The sequence below is a fragment of the Lethenteron reissneri genome, chromosome 17, assembly GCF_015708825.2.
Source record: "Lethenteron reissneri isolate LAM-NWPU_2019-01 chromosome 17, ASM1570882v1, whole genome shotgun sequence".
Taxonomy (NCBI): domain Eukaryota; kingdom Metazoa; phylum Chordata; class Hyperoartia; order Petromyzontiformes; family Petromyzontidae; genus Lethenteron; species Lethenteron reissneri.
Window position 1 is genome coordinate 9,741,037 of NC_083795.1, and position 23,688 is coordinate 9,764,724.

General features: G+C 38.7%; 1 protein-coding gene across 2 annotated transcripts in view; it reads left to right on the forward strand.

Moving 5' to 3' along the window:
• Positions 1 to 23,688, forward strand: part of LOC133343459 (receptor-type tyrosine-protein phosphatase alpha-like) — a 46,191-nt gene that overhangs the window by 11,037 nt on the left and 11,466 nt on the right. For both annotated transcript variants that reach the window (XM_061553090.1, XM_061553091.1), the window contains 17 exons: positions 11 to 58; positions 167 to 248; positions 446 to 513; positions 1,272 to 1,408; positions 2,873 to 2,963; positions 3,746 to 3,822; positions 5,221 to 5,257; positions 6,153 to 6,250; positions 14,184 to 14,303; positions 15,642 to 15,808; positions 16,672 to 16,957; positions 17,806 to 17,899; positions 18,592 to 18,668; positions 19,813 to 19,947; positions 20,791 to 20,916; positions 21,949 to 22,100; positions 22,719 to 22,854. In XM_061553090.1, the coding sequence (XP_061409074.1) occupies positions 11 to 58; positions 167 to 248; positions 446 to 513; positions 1,272 to 1,408; positions 2,873 to 2,963; positions 3,746 to 3,822; positions 5,221 to 5,257; positions 6,153 to 6,250; positions 14,184 to 14,303; positions 15,642 to 15,808; positions 16,672 to 16,957; positions 17,806 to 17,899; positions 18,592 to 18,668; positions 19,813 to 19,947; positions 20,791 to 20,916; positions 21,949 to 22,100; positions 22,719 to 22,854 (1,931 nt within the window). The remainder of the gene's footprint in view (positions 1 to 10; positions 59 to 166; positions 249 to 445; positions 514 to 1,271; positions 1,409 to 2,872; positions 2,964 to 3,745; positions 3,823 to 5,220; positions 5,258 to 6,152; positions 6,251 to 14,183; positions 14,304 to 15,641; positions 15,809 to 16,671; positions 16,958 to 17,805; positions 17,900 to 18,591; positions 18,669 to 19,812; positions 19,948 to 20,790; positions 20,917 to 21,948; positions 22,101 to 22,718; positions 22,855 to 23,688) is intronic.

Below are 23,688 nucleotides of genomic sequence, written 5' to 3' on the forward strand. Positions count from 1 at the left end.
TGTTCAACAGATACGACTACAACGTCAACACCAATATCACCATCTTCTGATAGTAGAGGTAAAGCATACTTGAAGAGGCTGTTATTATAACATGGCCTGTTGCAAGTGCTGGTTATTTAATTGTACTAATTATGTCTTGTGTTTGTTGTCTGTCTTTTCCACAAAGATTCAATCATCATGGCAGCCTGTGTAGCTCTGGCCTGCATTTTGGTAATTGGAGTATTCATCATTGTCCTCTACATGTTGAGGCAAGGAGACCATTTTACTATCAGCTGAGCCATTAATATATACAGAACATACTTAAAGAGAGCTTTTCTGTAACAAAGATAAACAAAAGTAATACATGAACTAACTAATCTATATTTAATGTTTAGCAATGAAAACTGTTCTGTTTCATGCTGTATTTTTACATTCTTATACCGTTCTCCGTGTATTTCCTCTGAAGATTTCGTAAGTACAAACACAATGGAACCAACTCGCTTCGGCTGGCCAATGGCAGAGGAGAGGACGCAGGTCTGAATTTTAGCATATTTTATATTCTGTGATGTTACTTTGAATACAATATAGTCTCACAACAGCCTACAACACCTGTTTAATCCATTGTGGGTGTTCATCTAAGGACAATCCAGGCTCAAAACCTGCTTAGCTTAAGATTTGACAGTTTCGCGCATTCCGGGTGATTTGGTCAGATGCTGCATTGTGTGCTGCGGAGGGCTCTGCAGTACAATCCATTGTTGTACTGTACTTGTATGCTGCCACATGCTTTCCACCTTCATTGGCCGACATTGACCATTGTGAAGTATTGGCAAATAACCTCCACAACCTGAGGCCCTCATCCAGCAGTGGATAGACTGAATGGCTGCACATGTGTATGATACTTTGTATATGTAGGCAATTTTACTCTTGTTTGCTTTTGTATTATTTATTTTCATGTTGTTACTGATGACTCAATGTTGTGGAAAGTTAAAAATGACATACATTTCAGATACTGAATAATGAAAATCTGATATTTTACATATTAAGTCTTTGTGAAGCTCGGCTGCTTGATTTTATTGTTTTTTAGAATATAAAGTATGATATTAACTTTGCACCGTATTAAGACTGCGTGTGCCCCTTTGTTATATTGAGTTTTACCCTTTTCGCATTGGTATCTTTGGGAATCTTGTGGCTAACTTCCCTATATTGTTTCGGCCTAGGTCGTATGTGCTGTGCTCATTTGAAGTGTAATGGATGGTGCTGTTCACTGCTGCTGTGCATGTGCCTGTTTTCAGAGATGCAAAGTATGCCATTGCTGGCGCGTAGCCCAAGCACCAACCGCAAGTATCCACCGCTTGCAGTGGATCGTTTGGAAGAAGAATTTAATCGCCGAAGCGCAGATGACAATAAACTCTTCAGAGAAGAGTTCAATGTAAGTGAATGGTAACTGTATCTTATCGTGGTCAATTTCTATGGAGGAGGCTGTGCAACAAATGGCAACTGTGCAATTACAACAACTCCAAGGCATATTCTATGGTCTTTCGGTAAAGTCACGTAGATAGAAAAATAATAACAATAAAATAATAAAAATGAAAATAAAATGAATAGAAAAATCATAAAAATATCACGACGTTTCGATTGCAACACAAGCGGTCATCGTCAGGTTTGGATGGTGCTGTTCACTCCAAGGCACTTTTGTGTAGAATAACTGATACATGGCAGGGATTAATTATAGCTAGCTGGGTCTATACCCAGAAAAAAATTCATTCTGCACCCTGTACAGCACAGCAACAGTCATAGCGAGAAGTATCAAGGATACTAGTCGCATGCCTATTCCAGTCTACCAGTGACCCCGAAAATATACATTGAGAAATTAAGCTGCTGACACAGTGTGTATTTTATTTGTTTAAGAATATGTGATTTTTGTGAAATAGAGAACACAAATACACATGTCAAGATTTGTAAATAAAAACAAACTAGTTCGTAGTGTAGCCGACTTTTTTGAAGACTTTTTGTATAGTTGGAGAAAAAAAAAAGACATTGTCCCAAGTCCTTTTGTTGGAATATTCGATTTTTTTGGTGAAAGAAAATCTACGTAAGTATTATTGGTAGTTAACATACTTTATATTTTTGCAAAGAAATATTAGCGTTATTGACAAAAAAGTGAAGGCATAAATTAGCACAGGTTTGGAAGAAGTGTACAAAGTGAAACTCATCTTAATTGTGACTGGTCATATCTACTTTGTTAGTTGGTCTGTGATTCAACCCATTTTCAGCCTGTCAACTTTTATATCACCTTCAAAGTTATAGATAAAAATGTGAAAGGAGATGTGAATGATACATTCATCCTTTTAGTTGCAGTACCTGTGGATAATAGTAATGTTTTGGACATTTAGGTGCAAAATTCATCCTGTTTTTTATTATTATTTAGAAATACTAGACATGATGATGACAACAGTGATGATGAATGATGATGACAACAACAATCGTAGTCCCTGCCTGCATCATAAATCAGTGCCGTCACGGCCGATGATGGATAATAATGGTGATGGCAACAATAACTATAATAATCTTTGATCGATCAAGTCACTGCCACCAAGATGGGTTAGTGGGATGTAATGGATCAGCACCCTGAGAGGTTTGCAATCATGTTGAGGCTCACTTTTATTCAACAAAATGGATGTATACATTGCAAATCACACAGATACATTATATAAGTACAATGAGCACGTAGTGTGGAAGAGTAGGCCACAATACACTCTAGTCCAAGCCCTTCCACCACCAGCAGTGACATGAGCAAGTATTTGTAGAGTTCCACATTTACCTTTGCATGCACACAAGTACTTAATTTACAATGTTTTTTAATATCATCTGTGCTATGTTTTTTTCCATCCAGTCTCTCCCAAGCTGTCCAATTCAGGCAACCTGTGAAGCTGCCTCAAAAGAAGAGAACAAAGAAAAGAATCGATATGTAAATATCCTGCCATGTAAGTACAAAAAATTATTTTCCAAAAATTTATTTTTGTAATTCTACGATAATTTTTGTGTACCAAATATACACACATTTCGTGGATGTTACTACAAACAGGGACTTTCTTTTTTTACATCAATTGTCAGTGATGTTCGCCATGGCCCGTAATCAAATTCAGGGGACTGGGTGCATTGTATACTGCTCCACCAGTGGTAATCTATACTGCTTGGATAATTTCGTTTATTTACAACAACAACAAAAAATTGTTCAATGGTCTGGTGGCTATTTTTTTTAAATGCAGACACATGACCATGCTCTTATGTCTGGTTGTGATCCTATGTACATTATTCCATTGTGGTTGATGATACAAATGTATTCCACAATTCATATAGTGTTTGAATGTAAAATATATCACACAATTCAGATAACATTTGAATTTAAAATGCTGTGCTCATATCCATGCTCTTATAGGTTTTCCCAAGACGTTATAAGTGCAAACATGTTGATTTTATGCCTGAAATGCATTGGCCACTATACCTGTCTGTGGGCACTGTATAATTCAACCATTAGTAATTCCATTAAAATGAGATTCCCATGTTGTATTTATGTTATCTCATTCAAATTCCCAGGTATTTTTTTCTGTAAGGAAATTCACTCCTATCAGGCACCATGACAACGTTAGATAGCACAGCCAATAGGAGGTGGCTTGTCTTTGCAGTCATTCTGCATATGCCAAAACTCTGTTATTCCAGCTTGTTCCACTTTTTATTGTTTTAACAACTTGTTTAATTTTTCCAGATGATAACTTCAGAGTCCACCTGACATCATTGGAGGGTGTTCCAGACTCTGATTACATCAATGCTTCATATGTTAATGTAAGAGTAATATTAACTTTTTAACGTGCACTTTTTACATAAAATGCTAAAAAAGGCTTTGTAGTTAAATACTAAAAATAATTTGAGCAAATATTACTATGTACTGTAGATTTGAAAAATGTTATTCATGTGACCTTACTACCAAATGTAAAGTAATTGCTCACATTTAATGGTTAGAGTTGCTTTTATTTTTGTCATAATGCGTACATCTATAGCTCTTTCATCAGTTCTGTTGCTGTATGATTGCCTTCCCATGCCGAGCAGGTCGTGGGTGGGTTATTTGACTATACTTTACACGGGTTTGTGCAAGGTGGTGAACGTGGGAGTATAGACATTTGAGTATAGCACGATAGATACAAAATTAGATTTTTTTTAACTGCCCTCTGCTGAAAATGTAGAATCAATACCTGTTTTATGCATGGTGGATGCCTATCCAACCACTATCCTGGCACAATCCAGCTTAACTTCCATGATCTGATGAGATCGGGTGCATTCTGGGTATTTTTAGTCATTGGTTTTTCCATCAAATATTTTACAATTATGCAAGGATGAATTACGTTTTACACTAAATACAGACAACTATCTACACTTTATTTTCTAACAAGTTGGAAGCCCAGTAACTATAAATGTGATAATATATAGATTTTAGTCTCAAGTGCTAAGCTAACCACATTTGGGTCCTATTTCCCTTATCAGCTCTCTGGTTAAACACTTTCACTGACGTGTTGGTGCAACGCACACATGCAAAACGCCTACCCTAATCTCCTATACAACAGATGCATGCCAGCGGGAAGGCACTGGCCTATCGTCCAAACATGCCCATGTCACATTTTCTCATCTCGGCCAGGAGCATTCGATGGTGTATGAATTATGGCATATGAGATTAATATATTTCTGCATCTTGCGGAAAAGTCTGCACTGTTACATTGGGTATGGCAAGAACTTACGAATGCTGTGTGTGTACACATTTTGTACACGTGGCTGTTCCCATAGCATGAGTAGGTAATTGTGTTTATGGGATAATAAGTTGGCACTGCCATGCTGATCATGCTACGTCTTGGGGAATATAACAGTCATTTAAAACATCGGTTTAATAATGCATTCCGAGTGTATGTACTTTAGTTTTCACGTACGAAACTTACTTTTGTTTTATTCTCTTACATTTACTGTGCCAAACATAATTGTTACATTTTGAGAAATGCTGACAATACAATTTACTTAAGTAAGCTTTCCTGCCTTTTATAGCTGTTTCCTGAGCTAAGGCTGGTTGCCCACATTATGATTCATACTTCATATAAAAAAAGTAATCAAAACACAAATGAACCAAAAGTGAACTAAAAATCAGACATGGTTGTTGGTTTTATTTTTTATGGATATATTTCATTTATTCAATTATAGGGATATCAAGACAAGAACAAATTTATTGCAGCTCAGGGTGAGTGAAACTAACATATCAGTAATAATCCTAATTACTGTTTGCTAATATATAAGTTATGTTCTTAATGTGTGCAGTCTTGAATAATTTTCCTGTTTATTTGTTGCTGGTTATATTTATATATCGATATCATGACAATACCTGTTTAATTTGACACTGAATATTTTGGTATAATAAAACAAACTTTGGCTCACACTTTTGTATGCTTGGTTGTTTAAAGATAATGGATATCGCATCTGTGAGTCGGGATAATAACCAATTAGGGGTGTAATGATGCAAATATATATTCATTAATGTGTTGACTCGTGTGTGTTAGAATCAGTCTCTTTTTGGTTTTCTATTTTTATGTGCACTAGCTTCCCCATGACTTCTGTAGTCACTTGAGACCATCTCATTCATTTAATGTTAAATGTATCTATCTTCTTGGTTCTTTCGGTAAAGTCCGTAGAAGGGAAATAAAAAAATAAAAGAAAAACATACTATTATTTTATTATTTCCCTTCTACGTGACTTTACCGAAAGAACCAAGAAGATGAATCCCTGCAGTCACGAAAGCTTTAAATCGAAATGTATCTATCCTCAAGGTGAATCACGACCCTGAACCACAATAATGTATTACATTGCAAGGGGGTGAATAATTAAACCCCTGCAAATCGTTCACAAATACTGTTAAAGGCTAACTACAATATACTTTTCTTGAGAAAGCATACATATTATTAACTGTTAAAATTCTATTTTCATTGCTTTACAATAGTGTTGTAATCATCATTCATTGATAATGGTAATCTGTTAGTAGAAATATATATATCTTTAAATCCTTTGCATTATCCTTGGTAATATAATCTATATATGTCACTCTGCTTATTGACCCTTGACCTCTGTGCTCATCGTTAAAGGCCCAAAAGAGGAGACCCTAACTGACTACTGGCGGATGATCTGGGAACTGAACACTGCCACTATCGTCATGGTGACCAACCTGAAGGAAAGGAAGGAGGTAATTTGCAAGGAAATTCACTCGCCATCTTACAGGGAGGAAAATCAAATGCCATTTCCTCCCTACTTTTTTTTTTAAAAGCGTGACTCACTTTGAGGCCAATTTGTGATTTAATTGGTGTACACATGATCTTCACCGCTGAATAAAAGTTTCAAGCAACTGCAAAGTGTTTGACACAGCTGAGTAATTTTCACATGTTTATTTTTTTAGCGTGATTTTTATTATTTATTGCAAAGTAGTCAAGCATGGCTAAGATGCTTGGCTGAAAATAACTAAAAGAGCAGCACGACTAAATTATTTTAATAGTTCAAAAGCAGCTCCCCAAGCGAGGTCTGGGGCTGAATAGCCTGTTGACCGGCCAGTTCACCCAGTCATGCTTCACAGTGCATTTAATTGAATGTGCAGCTGTTGAACTCGAATGAAAGCCACACACCCATAGCTTTTAATTTTGAGGTTTGTCCACTTGGCAACTGAAAAGTTGTCATCTTATTTTCCCAATGTGCTTCATACCTGCATACATTTGTGAATGTGCACATGTCTATGTACAACCCTCTTGCGTAAATTAATTGCTGGATGATGAATCTTCCCATGCGCATGGATTATGAGTCTTATTTGCCGATACTTAACCACACTTGTCAGTGAGAGTTGGTGAAGGTGAGGAGCATAGCTCTTCGAGCTTAGAAGTATCATACAACAATTGACTTGGCAGCACTTCGCTCCACTGCCCATAACCCCGCAGCCTATAACATCATCCAATCACTCTCCAGGCTTAACTCCACTTCGCTTCTGATATTTTATGAGATCGGGTAAATTCTTGGTAAGCTCGTTATAGGGACGTTTGTGAATACTGAGCAGAAAATGTGACTTTTTCATATCAACGTTTACTACAACTTACGACTATGTGCTGCTTTGGCGTATTGCTCAGTGTTTCAGTTAATTATGATGTTTGAAACACCTCTCGGAGTTTCACAGTGAAGGGCATGTGTTTTAAGCAGGATCATTTGCCTTACCGTGCCATGGAAATACATGATTGTTGTGACTGATTCATCAAACGGCAAATAAGAGTTTATTCTGCTAAGGACCGCCAGTGATGATTACAAAAGAGAGCTTTAATGTCAGCGTTTTAATACCGTGCAAGACTACATTATTAATATTCATGTGAATAAACCACTTTTTTTTACACACTGTCTATGTCAGCTGCCTTGGAATTCTGCTTACTGTATGGAAAGTGAATATAGTTGTTGGACAAGACAATGCAGAGTGTCCATAACCTCAGCATCCTTACCCCCCAAGCATGTTGCCCTCTGCAAGACCTACCTTTCCTTGAATTGTTGGGGGCCACCTGACAAGGCCATACTTGGCAGATTAGATTTGCCCATTGCCAACAGGAGTTGCAGGTTGTCCTTGCATCATTGACTGTCTTTATCCTCGTAGAACTCGGTGTATAGTTCAAAGGTTAATGTATTTGTATTTACGAACACAAGCCCCATGCAGAGTCTGCATTGCTCCTCAAAGAGAATTTCCATCAGATTCAAAGTTTGTTAACACCCATCATTCTTTTGCTCCCCCACCCCTTCACCACCCCAACAAAAACACATTCAGGAAGTCTAAGCCTTTTGGAAGGTGGGGTGCAATATGACTATTTTTAATTTTGAAAACTTTGATAGGTGGCACATCCTGCCATTGTCGGCAATAGCCTCACGTAAAATAAGGCTATACTAGAAATAAAAATGAACATTCACAGTGGATGTTGAAATTGCGCCTTATGTACTTGAAATCTCCAGAGAGATTATTAGGAATAATGACAGATCGTGGTTTAAATTAGACTTGATAGAATGTATCACGTAAGATGCATTATATTAATGAATTAATAAAAAAAAGTAATGTAATGATTATGAAATGTGCCGGAGAGTGCTTTGTTCACATATAAAAGTCAGCCTGCGATATGTGCTTTTTTATTGCTCTTATGATTTGAACAGAATTCGTCCTCTAGTTTGATGTCTCTGTCTCTATCACGCATTGTGGTTCCATCATGCTCTCAGGGCTACTATTTGCGATGTACCAACAATTAACCAAACGCATGTGGTACATTCTATATGACTGTATTACCATGCTCTCCCATAGCTTGTCATGAAATCTTCAATCACCTTTATCATCTTATTTTATTTCTTTTGTGTTTCCAGCGTTTTTGTACGGTCCCTTATTTGGCATTTTCATCCATTTATAATATTTTTCATTTTATTCAATGTACATTTGTTGTTTCACATGACTTGGTTTCTTTTTTTTACTTTGTGACCCCCCCCCCTCCCAATTTCAGTCCAACACACAGCGCTAGTTAATTCATTATTTAACTGATCAATGGGTAATTTAGAGGCCTACCAACCATTTGAGCAAGTTGGATTGAGAAAAGTTTTTGTTTACCATTCACCACGTACATTCTATCAATAAAATAAATAAAGGAAAGTGTCATCAAATTCCATTCTACCTGGCTTTTTAAGACTAAGAAAGGGCATTTTTTTTCAATGTAAACGGATGCAGTCCTACAGGCTCCCACAAGGAGACCATAATGAAAATATATAGAAATCATCAAAGCCATTTATAAAGATAGAACAGCTGCATTGATGTTGAATAAAGAATGTAATAAAATTCAAATCAGAAGAGAAGCCATGCAAGGACATGAACTCCCACCATGGCTATTCACAATGACATAAGATATATTCGGAAAATTGTATTGGAGAAATATAGGCATACACATGAATGGAGAGAGCATTAACCATCTTTGATTTGTTGGTGACATAATGATTGTAACAAGCAATGCAAAATGACTACACAAATTGATGAAAATACATAACAATAAAGGCTGTAATTTTGATTATTTTGTTTGCTCATAAATAGGAGCAAAACAAAAATCGCATACAAGTTCGCGGAAAAATAACATAATTGTCAGAGGGAGACAACTGGAAAACACAATTAGAGTATTTATATATTTGGAAAATATCGAAGGTGAACCGAGATAAAAAAAACAACAATATTACATACAGCAAGTTTGGAATGCTTTTTATTAAACTGATTTTGTAAAAGAAAAGCAACATATCGATGTGAATAAATATTTATTTTCAATCGGCCCACAATGTTGTGGATCATAAACATCGTCACTGACAAATGGAACAATAGTTGAGAGACGAAACTGGTGATGGAGAGGCGGTCAAAGGAATGAAGAATGCCCCCGATGGGGCGGCCACTGCGGAGATTGAGCAATAAGATTTTGGCACGTGCAAGAGTGAGATGGATTACGACATCACGAGACTATAACACAGCGGTCGGGAACCTATGGCTCGCGAGCCATATATGGCTCTTTCAGTGACGGCATATGGCTCCCAGACAATTTTGAGTTGAAAAAAATAAAATAAAAAATCAGTTTGGAACTGATTTTAAAATACTTGTGATATTGCTTAATAATACTGTGTCATTTATAAGTAAACAGAAATTAGTTTTGAAGATAAATTTCACGGGTCACGGGGCCTCAACGCCTGCATGAAGCTCAACCTCACCACGTATGAACCAAATAGTAGTGTAAGGCCATCAGCAAAACCACGCGGCACCAGAAGTCGCATTAAAAGTAAGACATATTTAATTTATTATACGTTAAAAATACTATATGGCTCTCAATGCAATATATTTGGCTTTTATGGCTCTCCCAGTCAAAAAGGTTCCCGACCCCTGCTGTAAGAGATTGTGACAACGTGCGGAGAGGGCTTCATCTAGCAGTGGATAGGTCATGGCTGTTGATGATGAGATGATGGTGAAATATCAGTGGCTAACAGGCTGGTTCATGTTTTTTTCCCGGCATTACATATAAAAGGAAAACAACAAAGATAATCGATAATTGGTTGAAACTTCCACATAATCTCATATCTTTAAACTCAACTTTTTAAAATGATATTACTTTCGCAAACAATGAAACATTTAAAAGAAACCCAATTGAACATATTAGTGGAAAACTAAATGGCATCGGGTATTTTGGAACCTTGTGTATGGGCAATCAATCATGACTGCCGCGTATTTCCATGGCATGCTAAACTCACGTTAATGCTTGGATTCATTCATATCCTTCATACATATACGACATTTGAACCCTTTGGTAAGCATAATACAATATGAGGGTTTCATAATGAGTGACCATGTGAGATTAATGCTATTTATTAATGGTCATTGTCAAGGCTATGCTTATGAAAACACTTTTTGAGATGGTGACTGTTTGGCTCTAGTGTAAAAGTAAAACGTTCTAGGTGGCTTTTGCTTGTGTTAACCTGTAATACAACACATCTGCCAGACTTCTAGGACCTTTGCATAACTCTACCGGTTTATCCAGTTCAAGTAAGAATTCTCACCAAATAGGCAAAAGAATGTCATTAAAGTTGCTTGCAGGTGGCTCTGATAGTGTACGACTTGCAATCTGAAGGTTGTATATTTAAATCCTGGTTTGGGGGGTTGACTTAGCCCATAATATGGCAGGGTTCGATAAAATGAGTAACCTTTTCGGGATGTCAACAGTGATTTTATTACGGTTAGAGTTTAACCTGCCATAGGAATCGGGGATTTCCATTACTGGCTCCGAACTAAATGACCACGACCCCGATGTTCATTTGAGCAGATCTAGAATGTTCAAAGATGTTATTAGAATAACTGATTGTTTTAAGAACGTGCATTATATCCTTCACAAAATAGTAAGTGCGGTCTAAGTACAGTGTACATTTTTTTGAATGCTACATCATGCAGGGTTAGAACACATATCTTCTAATCTGGTGTGCTTTGGAGAATTATTTTTGAGGTTTGCATTGTGTGTTTAGCAATGATAAAGGAATAATGAAACAGGCATTATCACACATTTTGTGGTTGTCGGTTTGGGCTGCGCCAGAAAGAAAACGCCGATTTACATTTGGTTGCTGCTTATCACACGTACCAAAAGCCCCTGTATCTAGGAATGTAGGAAGGCAACTTGGGTGGGGTGTAATTGTGAGGTCTTTTGGGTTCCTGTGTCACAAGAGAAACAGGCTGCTTGCAGCAGGACTGGGCCAGACAGGGACAGTATATTTTCGAGCAGGAGTTATATACACCGTTAAGCATGAAGCAGAATATTTATTGCACGAATCTAAATCATCAGCCATGATCAATCCACTGCTGGATGAGTGTCCTTTCCCAAGCTGCAACCACCTCTCACAATGCTGCGATGTCATAATTTGGCTGGCATTTGCACACGGACTGATTTAATTGCACCGTCTCTTGGGTGGATGTCTTCTCTGGTGTGGCTGGAACTCCATCGTTAATCTAAATGCCATAGTGGTTATTTTCATACCATGGTATATTCATTGGTGCCTGTTGATGAGATGACTTGCAGTTTTAACTTAACTGAAGTTTGCCTGCTGTAGTTATTACTGCAGAAGATTTGTTTTTTTGTACTATTAATGTTAATGTATTAATTATCAGCCATAATCAATCCACTGCTGGATGAAGGATCCCCAAACCTCAAAGTCTGTGGTTTAAAGATCCAACTAGCACCTACAAAAAAAACTAGTTGTCTTTAAAAATTATAAATCTCAATCTGAACTTTTAACATACATGTACGTTGAGCTTTAGGCAATCGTGCATTGTATTGCTTGTCAGTACAATGCTAAGGGATAGGATGAATGACCTTTCAGGACATGTCAGAAGTCACTTCCCCTGAATAACTAAAAGTGATTACTTGAATCACAGTACTTACAATATCTACTTTAGTGCCTTAATTAAATTCATATTAAGGCACATGTACAGCTCTTGTGTCAATCCACTGCTGGATGACATCCTCCCCATGCCACGTGGATCGTGGAGGTTATATTACCAGATTTCACCACCCTGATCAATGCCAGTTGGCACTGCATGCTGCTAACAATGTAGCCCAACAGCAGTCTGCATGGTGTTCACCCATTTAAGCACTATCCAGGATCAAGCCTGCTTGGATTCCAACATCTGACAAGATTGCGTGCTTTCCAGCTAATTTGGTCACAGGCAAATGAACAATAATCTAGGCAATTAAAAAATACATGTATTGCATGTACCGTCATTGCCACTTTAATTTGTTAAGTATCTGTGAACTGAACTGGCCATACGTGATAGTTTCGCTAAATGGTGCAAACTTTTGTCCTTGCAAAATAATGTTCTGGTATGTGCCTTTTAATTGCAAGTAAACAATTACATGGCTTATTTTAAAATAGCCTACATTTCAATATATTATCATGCAGGTGATGGAGCTTAAGTACATTTAAGATCATTTCAAAAGCGTTTGAACATTATTCTCATGTTCCAATTGGCTCACTGCTCATGCTAAGAAAATACATTTGCATTTATTGGCATATCAATGATCAGCTGATTCGTGTTTAAGCAAAAAAGAGCCTGATGTTCTTTTTCAGATAAAGTGAAGTTGGGCAGACATTGCATTTTGTTTGAGTGTCTGCTTCCATGGCTTAATTGGTGCAGGTCGTTAAAGTGCTTAAAGCTTGCAGGGCTGTTTACCCACGCCATTGCAGCTCTGCCCCAGGGAGATCTCTAATGACCAACAATATGGAGCAAAGTGCTTCCTGTTTATAACTTAATTGTCTTGGTCAAAAGGAAATGTTCATGTCCTTTTTACGAAGACCGTTAAAATGAATATACGTAAAACATGAATTTGGAAGTGTTTTTTTTACGTAACTTATTCGTACTAACTTTGTGATGTTCAGTATTTTTAATATATATACGATTCTGGCTTGTATACAAAGCACGGTGTCTTCAAATTTATCAAGTGTTATCCATCGGCAGCCTATTTTTGACTCCCAAAGGCAGTACACAGTCTACTACCAGGCAGGGTGTAAAGAAAGAATATCCATTGAGAGATTGTATTGGGAACCCAAGTGATGATTCACATGCACGTTTTCTGGACCAAAATAGGACTTAGATGTTCATGTTTGCCGTGACAGAAAGATAGACATGGTTTTGAACCAGAACCTGCCCGTTTACAACAATCCAACTCGTGAAAAAAAGTTTAATAGTGATTGGCTGCAAGCCTCCGATCATCAGCCATGATCAACAATCTCCTGGATGAATGCCTCCCCAGGCCATCATCTCTCAATCCTACGATGTAACAATTCATCTAATACTTTCTCTCAAGCTGATTTTATCCCTCCATCTCTTCGTTGTAGACATCCTTTACAGACACGTTCCCTCCCTTGTCTGCCACTATCGTTATGGACGTGTCCTGCTCAATATATGCCTGATAGTTCTTGTTTAAAACTTAGGTCATGCATCAATGCCACGCTATCTCTAAAACAAATGCCCATTAACAAAACGGTTTGGTGTGTATATCTGTAGCAATCCAGTGATGCATGCTCTACACTTACACAAATATATATATTTTGGCATGATTTTAGGTTACTCAATGTGAAAATAGTTAAAAATGTTATTACATGTGTTTTATTTAGGCTGAACTAAATTTTCTTCAATATAACAAAAATATTACAAACCTTTTACCAATTACTGGTAAAGTCGCAATATTGTATTTTAATAATCACTCGCGTGAAATTTCTAACGAGCAATTGTCAGGCCTATTTAAGAATGTGTGTTTGTCTGTAAGGCCTATTTTGTATTTATACTATTCTCTTCACTGTTTCCATAAGTGTTGCAATATGTATAACTTTGCTATTGTAAGTTGATCTCACAAGAGGAAGTATTAGGAGCAGTGGTCAAATGAAACTTTATAAGCTACAAACCATATATTTTTCCCCACACTAAACAAATGCACGTTTCAACCAGTTTATTTCACCTTGTGTCCTTTCGTGCCAGTTCTGCCTTATGTTTAAACCATAACACATTGCTTACATGGTTGTCTGACCCTCACTCTCCCCTTCCTCGCTGTGTGTAGTGCAAGTGTGCACAGTACTGGCCTGACCAAGGGTGTTGGACATACGGCAACTTACGGGTGTCGGTGGAGGATGTTACCGTGCTGGTCGATTACACCATCCGCAAGTTTCTCATCCAAGTGGTGAGATTTCTGCAGTGTGCAATTCTCCTTTTTGCCTCCACTGTCCCAGTAATGCATTGCCACCTTGTGGTGGATGACTTGAAGTTGCTTTTTCAATCAGGCATGAACGGGCCTTGCGGGGGTATATTGGAAGTCGAGTGTAGAAGGTAAAGGTGCAGCCTTGCAATTGCTTGCTTACATCATTGCTAGCGGAAGGGCCTCCTCAAGAGGAAGCTTGAGAGAGCTCCTGTAAACGGTGTTTAGTCTACTCTTCTACCCTGGCCTGACGTCTTGGAAGAAATTTGAGTAGCCACATAATATCCCACACACCACACACGTGACCTGCCACTCAACAAACGGTGGAGTTACCCGTTCATGCTCCTGGGTTGGACAGAGGCGATTGAATGTAATTAGCGAAAAATTGCAAGATTAATACTGTTTATTTTACTTGACCATAACGACTGTTTTTGTTTATTTTCACAAATAATGAATGTAATGAAAAAAATGTCATTCATATCCACGGAGGCCGAATGTTAGTGTTAGGTTATCTGCATGTACATCTTCATGGCTGAAATCGGTTTCTACACTGGGAATGGTGGCCAGGTTATTCCATAAACCCAATCAGTTTTTTTTAAGTGTGGGCTAGATCAAAAACGTTGATTATGAATAGATCACAGTTGCTGAAGTTCACTAACATATCTGAATTGCCCAGTGCTGACAGCTGAAACTCATGGGCACTAGAGGTTTGTTGGCATCATTTGCACGACATTGCACTTGAGCCAAGAGCCTGTCATGATCCATGACTGATCATGACGGAGCTGTGTGTTCATGTTATTTTCATGTCATATTTATGTCCATTAAGCCCTTTGATAAATAAATTGTGGACACAAATAGAGAATGTAATTTTATATATGGCTCTGCTTTTTATCAGAGAAAAGTTCCAATATTGCATAGGGTCGACTGCTCGGAACTGTATCTGTCCACATGCTCCTCTAATCACATCCACTCTTAGATCTTGTTCCACCATATCCTTCAATCTCACCCTGTACTGCCCTGCACTGGTGACATCTCCATAGCGTTTATCATTGCATCCTCTTTGCCTCTTCTCAGCACATGCCCACACCTTCTAAGCCTCGCCTCCCATAATGTGTCAAGAATAGTAGTAACCATTGCTAAAAATCTGACTTTTTTTGTTCCTTTGGCTATTTTTGTTTTTGCAATAACATTGCAAATTTTTTGTGCATTTGAAATGTTGTTTAAAATTTAATCGTAACATGTACCTTTTAATGTCTTACTTTCATTTGTTGTCAATTAGTGGCATTCGAAGAAATTAATACTTAGTGCTTGCTCTTGGCACAGGTGGGAGACATTCCTAACAAGAAGCCTCCCAGGCTGATCACCCAGTTCCACTTCACCAGCTGGCCAGACTTTGGAGTACCCTTTGCCCCCATTGGCATGCTGAAGTTCCTCAAGAAGGTTAAAACCTGCAACCCACCATATGCTGGGCCTATTGTTGTGCACTGCAGGTATGATTGTTTTTGATCACTTTTGTTGCATATAAATAACACATTCCTGCGGAGGGAGCTGGTAGGAACGTTGGGTTGCTCGGTCAATGGCCAGGGTCAACGGCGGCGTTGTGTATTCAGCAAATATGGCCGACTGTGAGGGCGGGCACAAGCCGGCGTGAGTAGGTTAAACGTTGAGTTTTATAAGGGCACTACGGAGTGACCAGCCCCACCCCTCTCACCCCCCCACCCAGCACCACCCACCCCACCCAGCCCCTCCCCACCCACCCCACGCAGCCCCTCCCCACCCTCCCCTCCCCACCCAGCCCCACCCTCCCCTCCCCACCCACCCAGCCCCTCCCTCCCCACCCAGCCCCTGCCTGCACGACGGACGGACACAATAATCCCCTGTGGGCTGGTGTAACCAGGAGGTTCCTACCAGTATTAGACTGCTATTTTATAGCACTCTAGAATATCTATGTAGCTCCCTTTACCTATAACCTGTATGTACTTGTGACACATTTATTTACTGTTATTCAGTTCTACCTCAAAGCTGTTTATATGTACATTGGCAATATCTATTTTAAAATTGTTATTTTAATTTGGAACACACATAGCTACACCACTAAATGTCTCATTAGCCATCCAAATAAAAACAGTTATGCACATTTGCATGTGTGCATGACCAAAACTTACATGCAATGCTGAATTCACATTCCTGCACTTGGGAACCGTTATTTTTAATATAAGTTTTTTCTTCGACTGGCATTGCCTGAATGTCACGTAATGTCTACCACAGCAACAATCATTCCACGAGCCAGATGTGTTTCGCGGTCTCACATGCACGCGCCCGCTCGCCCGCTGCTGCATGTTCCCTTGCTCAGCGCGGGCGTGGGCCGCACGGGGACCTTCATCGTGATCGACGCCATGCTGGACATGATCCAGACGGAGCGCAAGGTGGATGTGTTCGGCTTCGTGACACGCATCCGCGCCCAGCGCTGCCAGATGGTGCAGACGGACATGCAGTATGTGTTCATCTACCAAGCCCTTCTGGAGTTCCAGCTGTACGGAGACACGGAGCTCGAGGTCACCTCGCTCGAGAGCCACCTGCAGAAGCTCTACAACAAGAACACTCCCTCTGGCTGCACAGGCTTGGAGGATGAGTTCAAGGTGCAGCAAGTCACAAAGACAGTGTTTGCCAAACATGCCTCTCAATAGAGCTCTTTAATGAAAGGCTCCTGCCATAGCTTTGTGACGAGGGGGGTTCGTGTTACATAAAGTCATGCGTGGCATTGACTGGACGGCTGTTCATGGGGTTTTGTTTTAACCTTAATTGGGGGAGGGGGGGGCATGGGGGAGCGGGGCTGCTCTGGACCGATTCAGATATGACTCACTACTGATGCTAACCATGGTTCGGGAATAGAACTAAGGTCAGCTGGGCTCGATTGACCCCAAAAGCAATGACGTATTGATTTTAAAAACATGACTAGTATTATAAATACTATCTTATATTTTTATTGTTATCAAAAAGTTTTATTTACTGTGGATTATTTCAGTCAAAACAGATTTTAGGCTGACTATAGCAGCTGGATTTTAGGTATATTTTTTCCAAAATGCGTAACACTTCTTTTTTCACTTATGGAAATGTAATGAGCCTAATTAATACCAAAATACATGTTCTTATAGATGTGAGAAATATTAAGTCAATCTCCTCGTTTACAAAAATAATTGTGCAAATACAAATTGGGCAAACAGAATTTACAGTGCTTTGTTAGTCTACAACTGGATGAAGGTCCCCCCATGCCACGTCAGTCATGGGGGTTGTTTGACCATACTTCACCACGCTGGTCAGTGTGGGGTTGGTGAAGGGGCGCACAGAACCAGCTCGGAACGTTTTCCACCGATTTTAGCTGGGAATCGAACTTTAGTCTCCAGGTTCATATTACATTGTGCCAACCAATGTACTAATTACAACTCATTTGGAAATGTGCAATTAAACAACATGTTATCTCTTTCAGAAACTAACGACTGTGAAGATTCAGAATGAAAAGATGCGCACTGGCAATCTCCCAGCCAACATGAAGAAAAACAGGGTGCTTCAAATCATTCCTTGTACGTGGCACAATATATTTTTGGACAACAATTTTATTCCATAGATGGGCACCTTTGATTTGCCTTTGGGAATAGCAACCTTCGCCAATTTATTAAATGTACAGCACATTCAGCAAAAGTGCTTGGCTAATGATCAAGGTTATTTTATCACTTTAAAAAGTGACAATCTTACCTTTTGCCATTAATGCCACACACAAAGCGTTCCCCCGAGTTCAGGGGCACATTAGCATTGATCTGCAGTATTTGATTACCCAAGAGCCGTCTAGACTTTTTCGCTCGCCATGTTGCCACATTAATTATCTGCTTGGGTCTGCTTTTGTAAATAAATTAATGAGGTCTGCAATGTTAAAACACATTTTCACGAAGCCTTTTTACACAAACGTTCCTATATTTTGACATCGGTAATTGCCGATAATAATATGCGCAGCGAATAAGTAATTGTTGGATCAAAATGTCAGAACAATCTTACCTCTAAATTTCATATAAGGAAAATATGTAAAGCTCATAATTTATTGAGGTAACATCGCCATCTGCTGACTGTAAGAAAATGACAGTTGTGCAGCAATGCTGCAAGAGCAACCGTTGTTTGTTTCATGGCTCAAGTTCAAACGTTTACAGTGCTGACTTCACATTGCATGCGTGTAGATTTGTGCATTTTCTTTTGATGTGTTTAATTTATTGTTGTGTTACAGATGATTTTAATCGCGTTATTATACCTATGAAGCGAGGAGAGGAATTCACCGATTACATCAACGGATCTTTTATTGACGTGAGTGCTTTTTTGCATATATATGTTTTGTGTAGAATAATAAAAACATTGGTCTAGAAACAAGAAATAAAGCGTAACTCTGCTTCACATGTACAAAAATGTGACATTTGTTTTGCACAGCAAATAGAACGTTTTCAATGCTTTTGCTATATGAATAGGATCTATGAAAATACAGCAGAGGTTTATACAGCCACTTTAAACAAGCAAAACATCTGCACAGATATATAGGACTTTGTTACAAACATCTATATGTGCCGCCAAATTGAATTGATTATTGCCAAGCTATACACATGCCACCTAATTGTGTTTGCCAATGCGGCTGAGCAAATACAATTATGTTTGGGAATCAATCCCCACATGGTCCATGGCGAGAGGCTTCGCACCTGTTAAATAGCCTGATATTTGCTTGCAGCTCTGCTGTGGCCATGAAATTGATTGAGCGCAGTGATCTGCCATACAGTCACAGGAACTGGCTGTGACCTGTGTGAAATAAAGGTCACCTTCATGTGAATACACTTCGTGTGTTTGTGCATCAATGGGGTTAAAAATACCATGGCAGTCTTGCCCAGTTCATATTTATCTTTAAGATAAATGATTAAATTTCGATTTAAAGCTTTCGTGACTGCAGGGATTCATCTTCTTGGTTCTTTCGGTAAGTCACGTAGAAGGGAAATAATGAAATAATAAAAATAAAACATAATAAAATAATTCTCACGACGTTTCGGCCACAACGCAAGCAGCCGTCCTCAGGTGAAGAACAGCTTAAATATACGCTGCCAAGCCTGGTGGTGCCCATTCAGACGCTGTCTTTCCGACAGACCTGTTTTTCGCCTGAGGACGGCTGCTTGCGTTGTGGCCGAAACGTCGTGAGAATTATTTTATTATGTTTTATTTTTATTATTTTATTTTTTCCCTTCTACGTGACTTTACCGAAAGAACCAAGAAGATAAATGATTAAGCTTTTAATTTTAAACCATATATTTGTTCAGCACGTTTATCAATAACATTGAAATGATATTTAATAGGTGACGTTTCAGGAAATGGCCCTTCTTCATATCACTTATGTATATATGACATCCTATATTAGTGTGAAGGCATATAATTTGTATGTTTTCTTTTATATTTTGAAACATGTTGTATTTAGGGCTATCGGCAAAAAGATGCATTTTTAGCTGGCCAAGGTCCCTTGCAGCAAACGGTTGAGGATTTCTGGCGGATGGTGTGGGAGTGGCGATCCTGTTCCATCGTCATGCTGACCGAGTTGGAGGAGAGGGGCCAGGTATTGTTTCCAAGATGTACATTTGCTTGTATTATGGAACCCACTTGATTGCAGAACTTTATCTTCAGCCTTGATTAATCCACTGCTGGATGAAAGCCTCCAAACGTCGTCGCCATCTCTCATGGTTCTCCGGATGCAACAATCCAACTGGCACCTGCACATGAGCTTATTTCCTTGCTCCAGCTTCTTTGTAGACGTCCTCTTGAATGTGTTCCATTCCTTGTTTAACCATACTTCACCACTGATCGGTGCTTGTTGTGGATGGCGATGGGGTGGAACCCAGCACTGGTTCAGATATCACATGCATCAATGATATTAGCCATGGCCAGGAATCGAATATAACTCATTGTGTTTGTAGTTTAGTCCGCTATAACTGCTGCTCCACTGCTCTACCCCTTGACTTATATATATAGAGAGATAGAGATATATGAAGAAAAAATTGTGCGAAGAAATTTATTATGGGTTTCTAGTTTTACCAACTATAACTTATACAAAAGAAAACAAACACTGTGCCAAATGCTTTGTTTCCAATATATTTGAACTCGCAACCTTGGTAATAGAACCATTAAAAAAAAATTGTTTCATAGTGCTCATTAGTTTAGTTTGTACTTGAATCTGTATACAAATGTATGCAAACTTAATATTATTTTGCAATTTCTACCGAAGTAAAAAAAAGAGTAGCAACTTGTATATTCAATCGTAAAGTAATATTTTTTGTCAAAGCTTACCATTGCAATCGAGGTAATACTGCACTGGTGTAAAACTCAACCAATTCGTAAACATCAGCAGGGCACGTATTAGAACAAAATAACGTGTTGATATTTTTTGTGCATGTGAATTCAGGAGAAATGTGCCCGGTACTGGCCCACGGAAGGCACGATCACATACGGCGACATCATCATCGAGCTAAAGCAGGAGAATTCGCACGACAGCTACACCGTGCGTGACTTCAGCGTGTCTAACACCCGGGTGAGCTGCTGCTATTTTTATTTGAACCACACTTTGCGCGCGTTTCTAGAGTGGTAGTGTAGCGGTCAACACACTGCGCTACGAACCTGGCGGCCCGAGTTCGATTTCTGCTCACGGCTAAATGGGCACCTAGTGTGATGTGTTAACATTGCCACATGGTAGACAAAGGCAACCGGGCATTGTGCTGGTTACCGACCCTGTGGCGGCTTTAATATGTGCTAAAAAACAGTACTTTCCCCAACAGTCTTAAATGCTATATGGGGCATCTTTGTCTTACTGTGAAACTCAGCATGGCAGTCACCTATGACAGGTCCTTGAGTGCATTGTTGTTGTGAAGCATTGTGGGTAACATTATTTATAAAGAGAACATTATCTATAAACAAACCTCCATTCTTTGTCTCAGCACAAAAAATATATATTTAGTCATTGGTTTTCCAAGCAAACATTATCCAGCAGCATTTGTTTAAGCATGCCAATGCTTAGTACATGATTTGTATGTGGAGACATAATGGAGGCCTGTTTATATCATGTACAGACAGATTTTGTGGACTTGAAGCAATGCGGTATCTCTTTGCATCTCTGTGCATTATTTCATATCTGTATATACAGTGGCAATTTGCGAACACGATAATAGCAGTGTATTAACTGTATATGTTTCAATTTTAAAATGTAAGGTGAGGAAAAAAATATTCGTTTGCTTTAATTAACTTTAATTGACAGTATTAGCCAACAACAATAAATATAAAATGAGTAAATAGGTTGATAAATAATATAATTGAGGTTTTCAAGAAAATAACTGGGGTTTTTAGGGTTTAAAATCGGGATAGTGTCAAGATTAATGGATTATGAAATTATGCTGATTCCAGCATTGAAAACCTAAAATATAATGTGTGCACTTTTATAAAAAGTTGCATTGCAAAAGTGAAAAATTACACTTCTTGGAAAACGAAGTGGTGCCAACAAGTGATGTTTTACATGGGGACAATTATTTCCATTTTAATCCTTTCACACTTTGCATATGTTGTCCTTCAGGAAAACAAGAGTCGACAGATCCGTCAGTTCCATTTCCATGGCTGGCCGGAGATTGGCATTCCAGAAGATGGCAAGGGCATGATCAGCCTCATTGCTGCTGTACAGAAACAACAGCAGCATACCGGCAACCATCCCATCACTGTGCACTGCAGGTGTGGCATTTTGCGTGGCTATGGTTCGGGAGGGTTGTGACAGATGCCTATTCTCTGTGTGAGATTAAAGCAGTAAAGGCTCGTTAGCTCTCTTCTAAATTGACGGAAGCAATTTCACTATTATCATGAAAACAGCCATATGCGTCAGCGTAATGTGATAAATCACCCAAATGTAAATTGGAATTTGCAGAATTAACTGTCATTTACATGTCACTGACATTTTAAGTAATTCTCCCAAATATAGTGACCTCTTTTAACACAATGTAGAAAAAATGTAAACAACAAACAGATATTTAGATTTTCACTCATACGTGCACAGAATTCTGATTATTGCTCAGATCAAATTTGCTTGCATTTTTTATATACACACTTTAGGAAACGGAAATAAAATTACTTTTTAATTTGACTGCGTCATTGTCATTTTAAACGTGTCTTTTATGATGATGACGTGGGCTTCTTTCACGGTAAAGTTTGGAATTTTCTTATAAATGGGTGTCACATTACCGTTCGAGATTTTAATCATTGTGGGGCATCAAAGCAGTTCCTTAAAGTTGTCTTAGCCTGGTTGATGTTCTTCACCCTGCTTCTGATGGTGCAACTTTTTTTCTTACTTTGCAGTGCAGGCGCTGGTCGCACTGGCACATTCTGTGCCCTGTGCACCATCCTGGAGCGTGTGAAGACGGAAGGAATTCTTGACGTATTTCAGACGGTAAAGAGTCTACGAACACAGAGGCCCCACATGGTGCAGACCTTGGTGAGCGATTTCATTTGTACCATTGGTCCTTGGCTGGACTCTCATCGCAACGCTTGCTTTAATTTGGAAATGCATTGTAATGTTGGTGTTGCTAAAATAGCATTTCCCCAAGTCTAATCAACCTTTAAAACTTCATTTGAGATTTCACAAGTTGAAAATGTATTTACTGTAAAGGTTTATCTTATGAAATGCAAAGGCACTAGAATACTGTTTTCATGTAAATAAATATAATTTAGCTTGTTTCGCTTAAGATTGTTGAAAACTCACGCAAGAATACAATTATATCTTTGATATCAGTCGCGTGACATTCTGGCTGCCTTCCCGCTTGTCTGTGGTTTTCTGCGCCTCAGATTCATTGTCTTTCATGAAGGGGTAAATGAAAACTGCACATTCCCCATCATTATAATCTAACTGAACATTTTAATGATAGTATTTGCAATCAAAAATGGCAATTACTTTTTGCATATAATTCCAGTTATTTAATCCTTTCATGCATCATGCCAACTGGTGGACTGCTGTGATTTATATGACTTTGAAATTATATTTTTAAAATCACATTTTACATGGTTCCTTTGACTCCTATAATTCAAATTAGTCTAATTCCTTAAATCACTTTTAATTTAATACTTCATGCATTATAGGGTTAATGCTACCCCAATTACCAAATCCGGTTGTATTAACATACGGACAGCTATTCTGTCTCCTGTATATGTTTCCTGTATATTTACTACGTTAATGAGCCAAGAATGTCTGTGTCACGTGCGTGACGTCACTCCACGTCGGCCAGCCCCCCTCATTAATCATCATGAACAGTATACTTTCGGTAAAGTCACA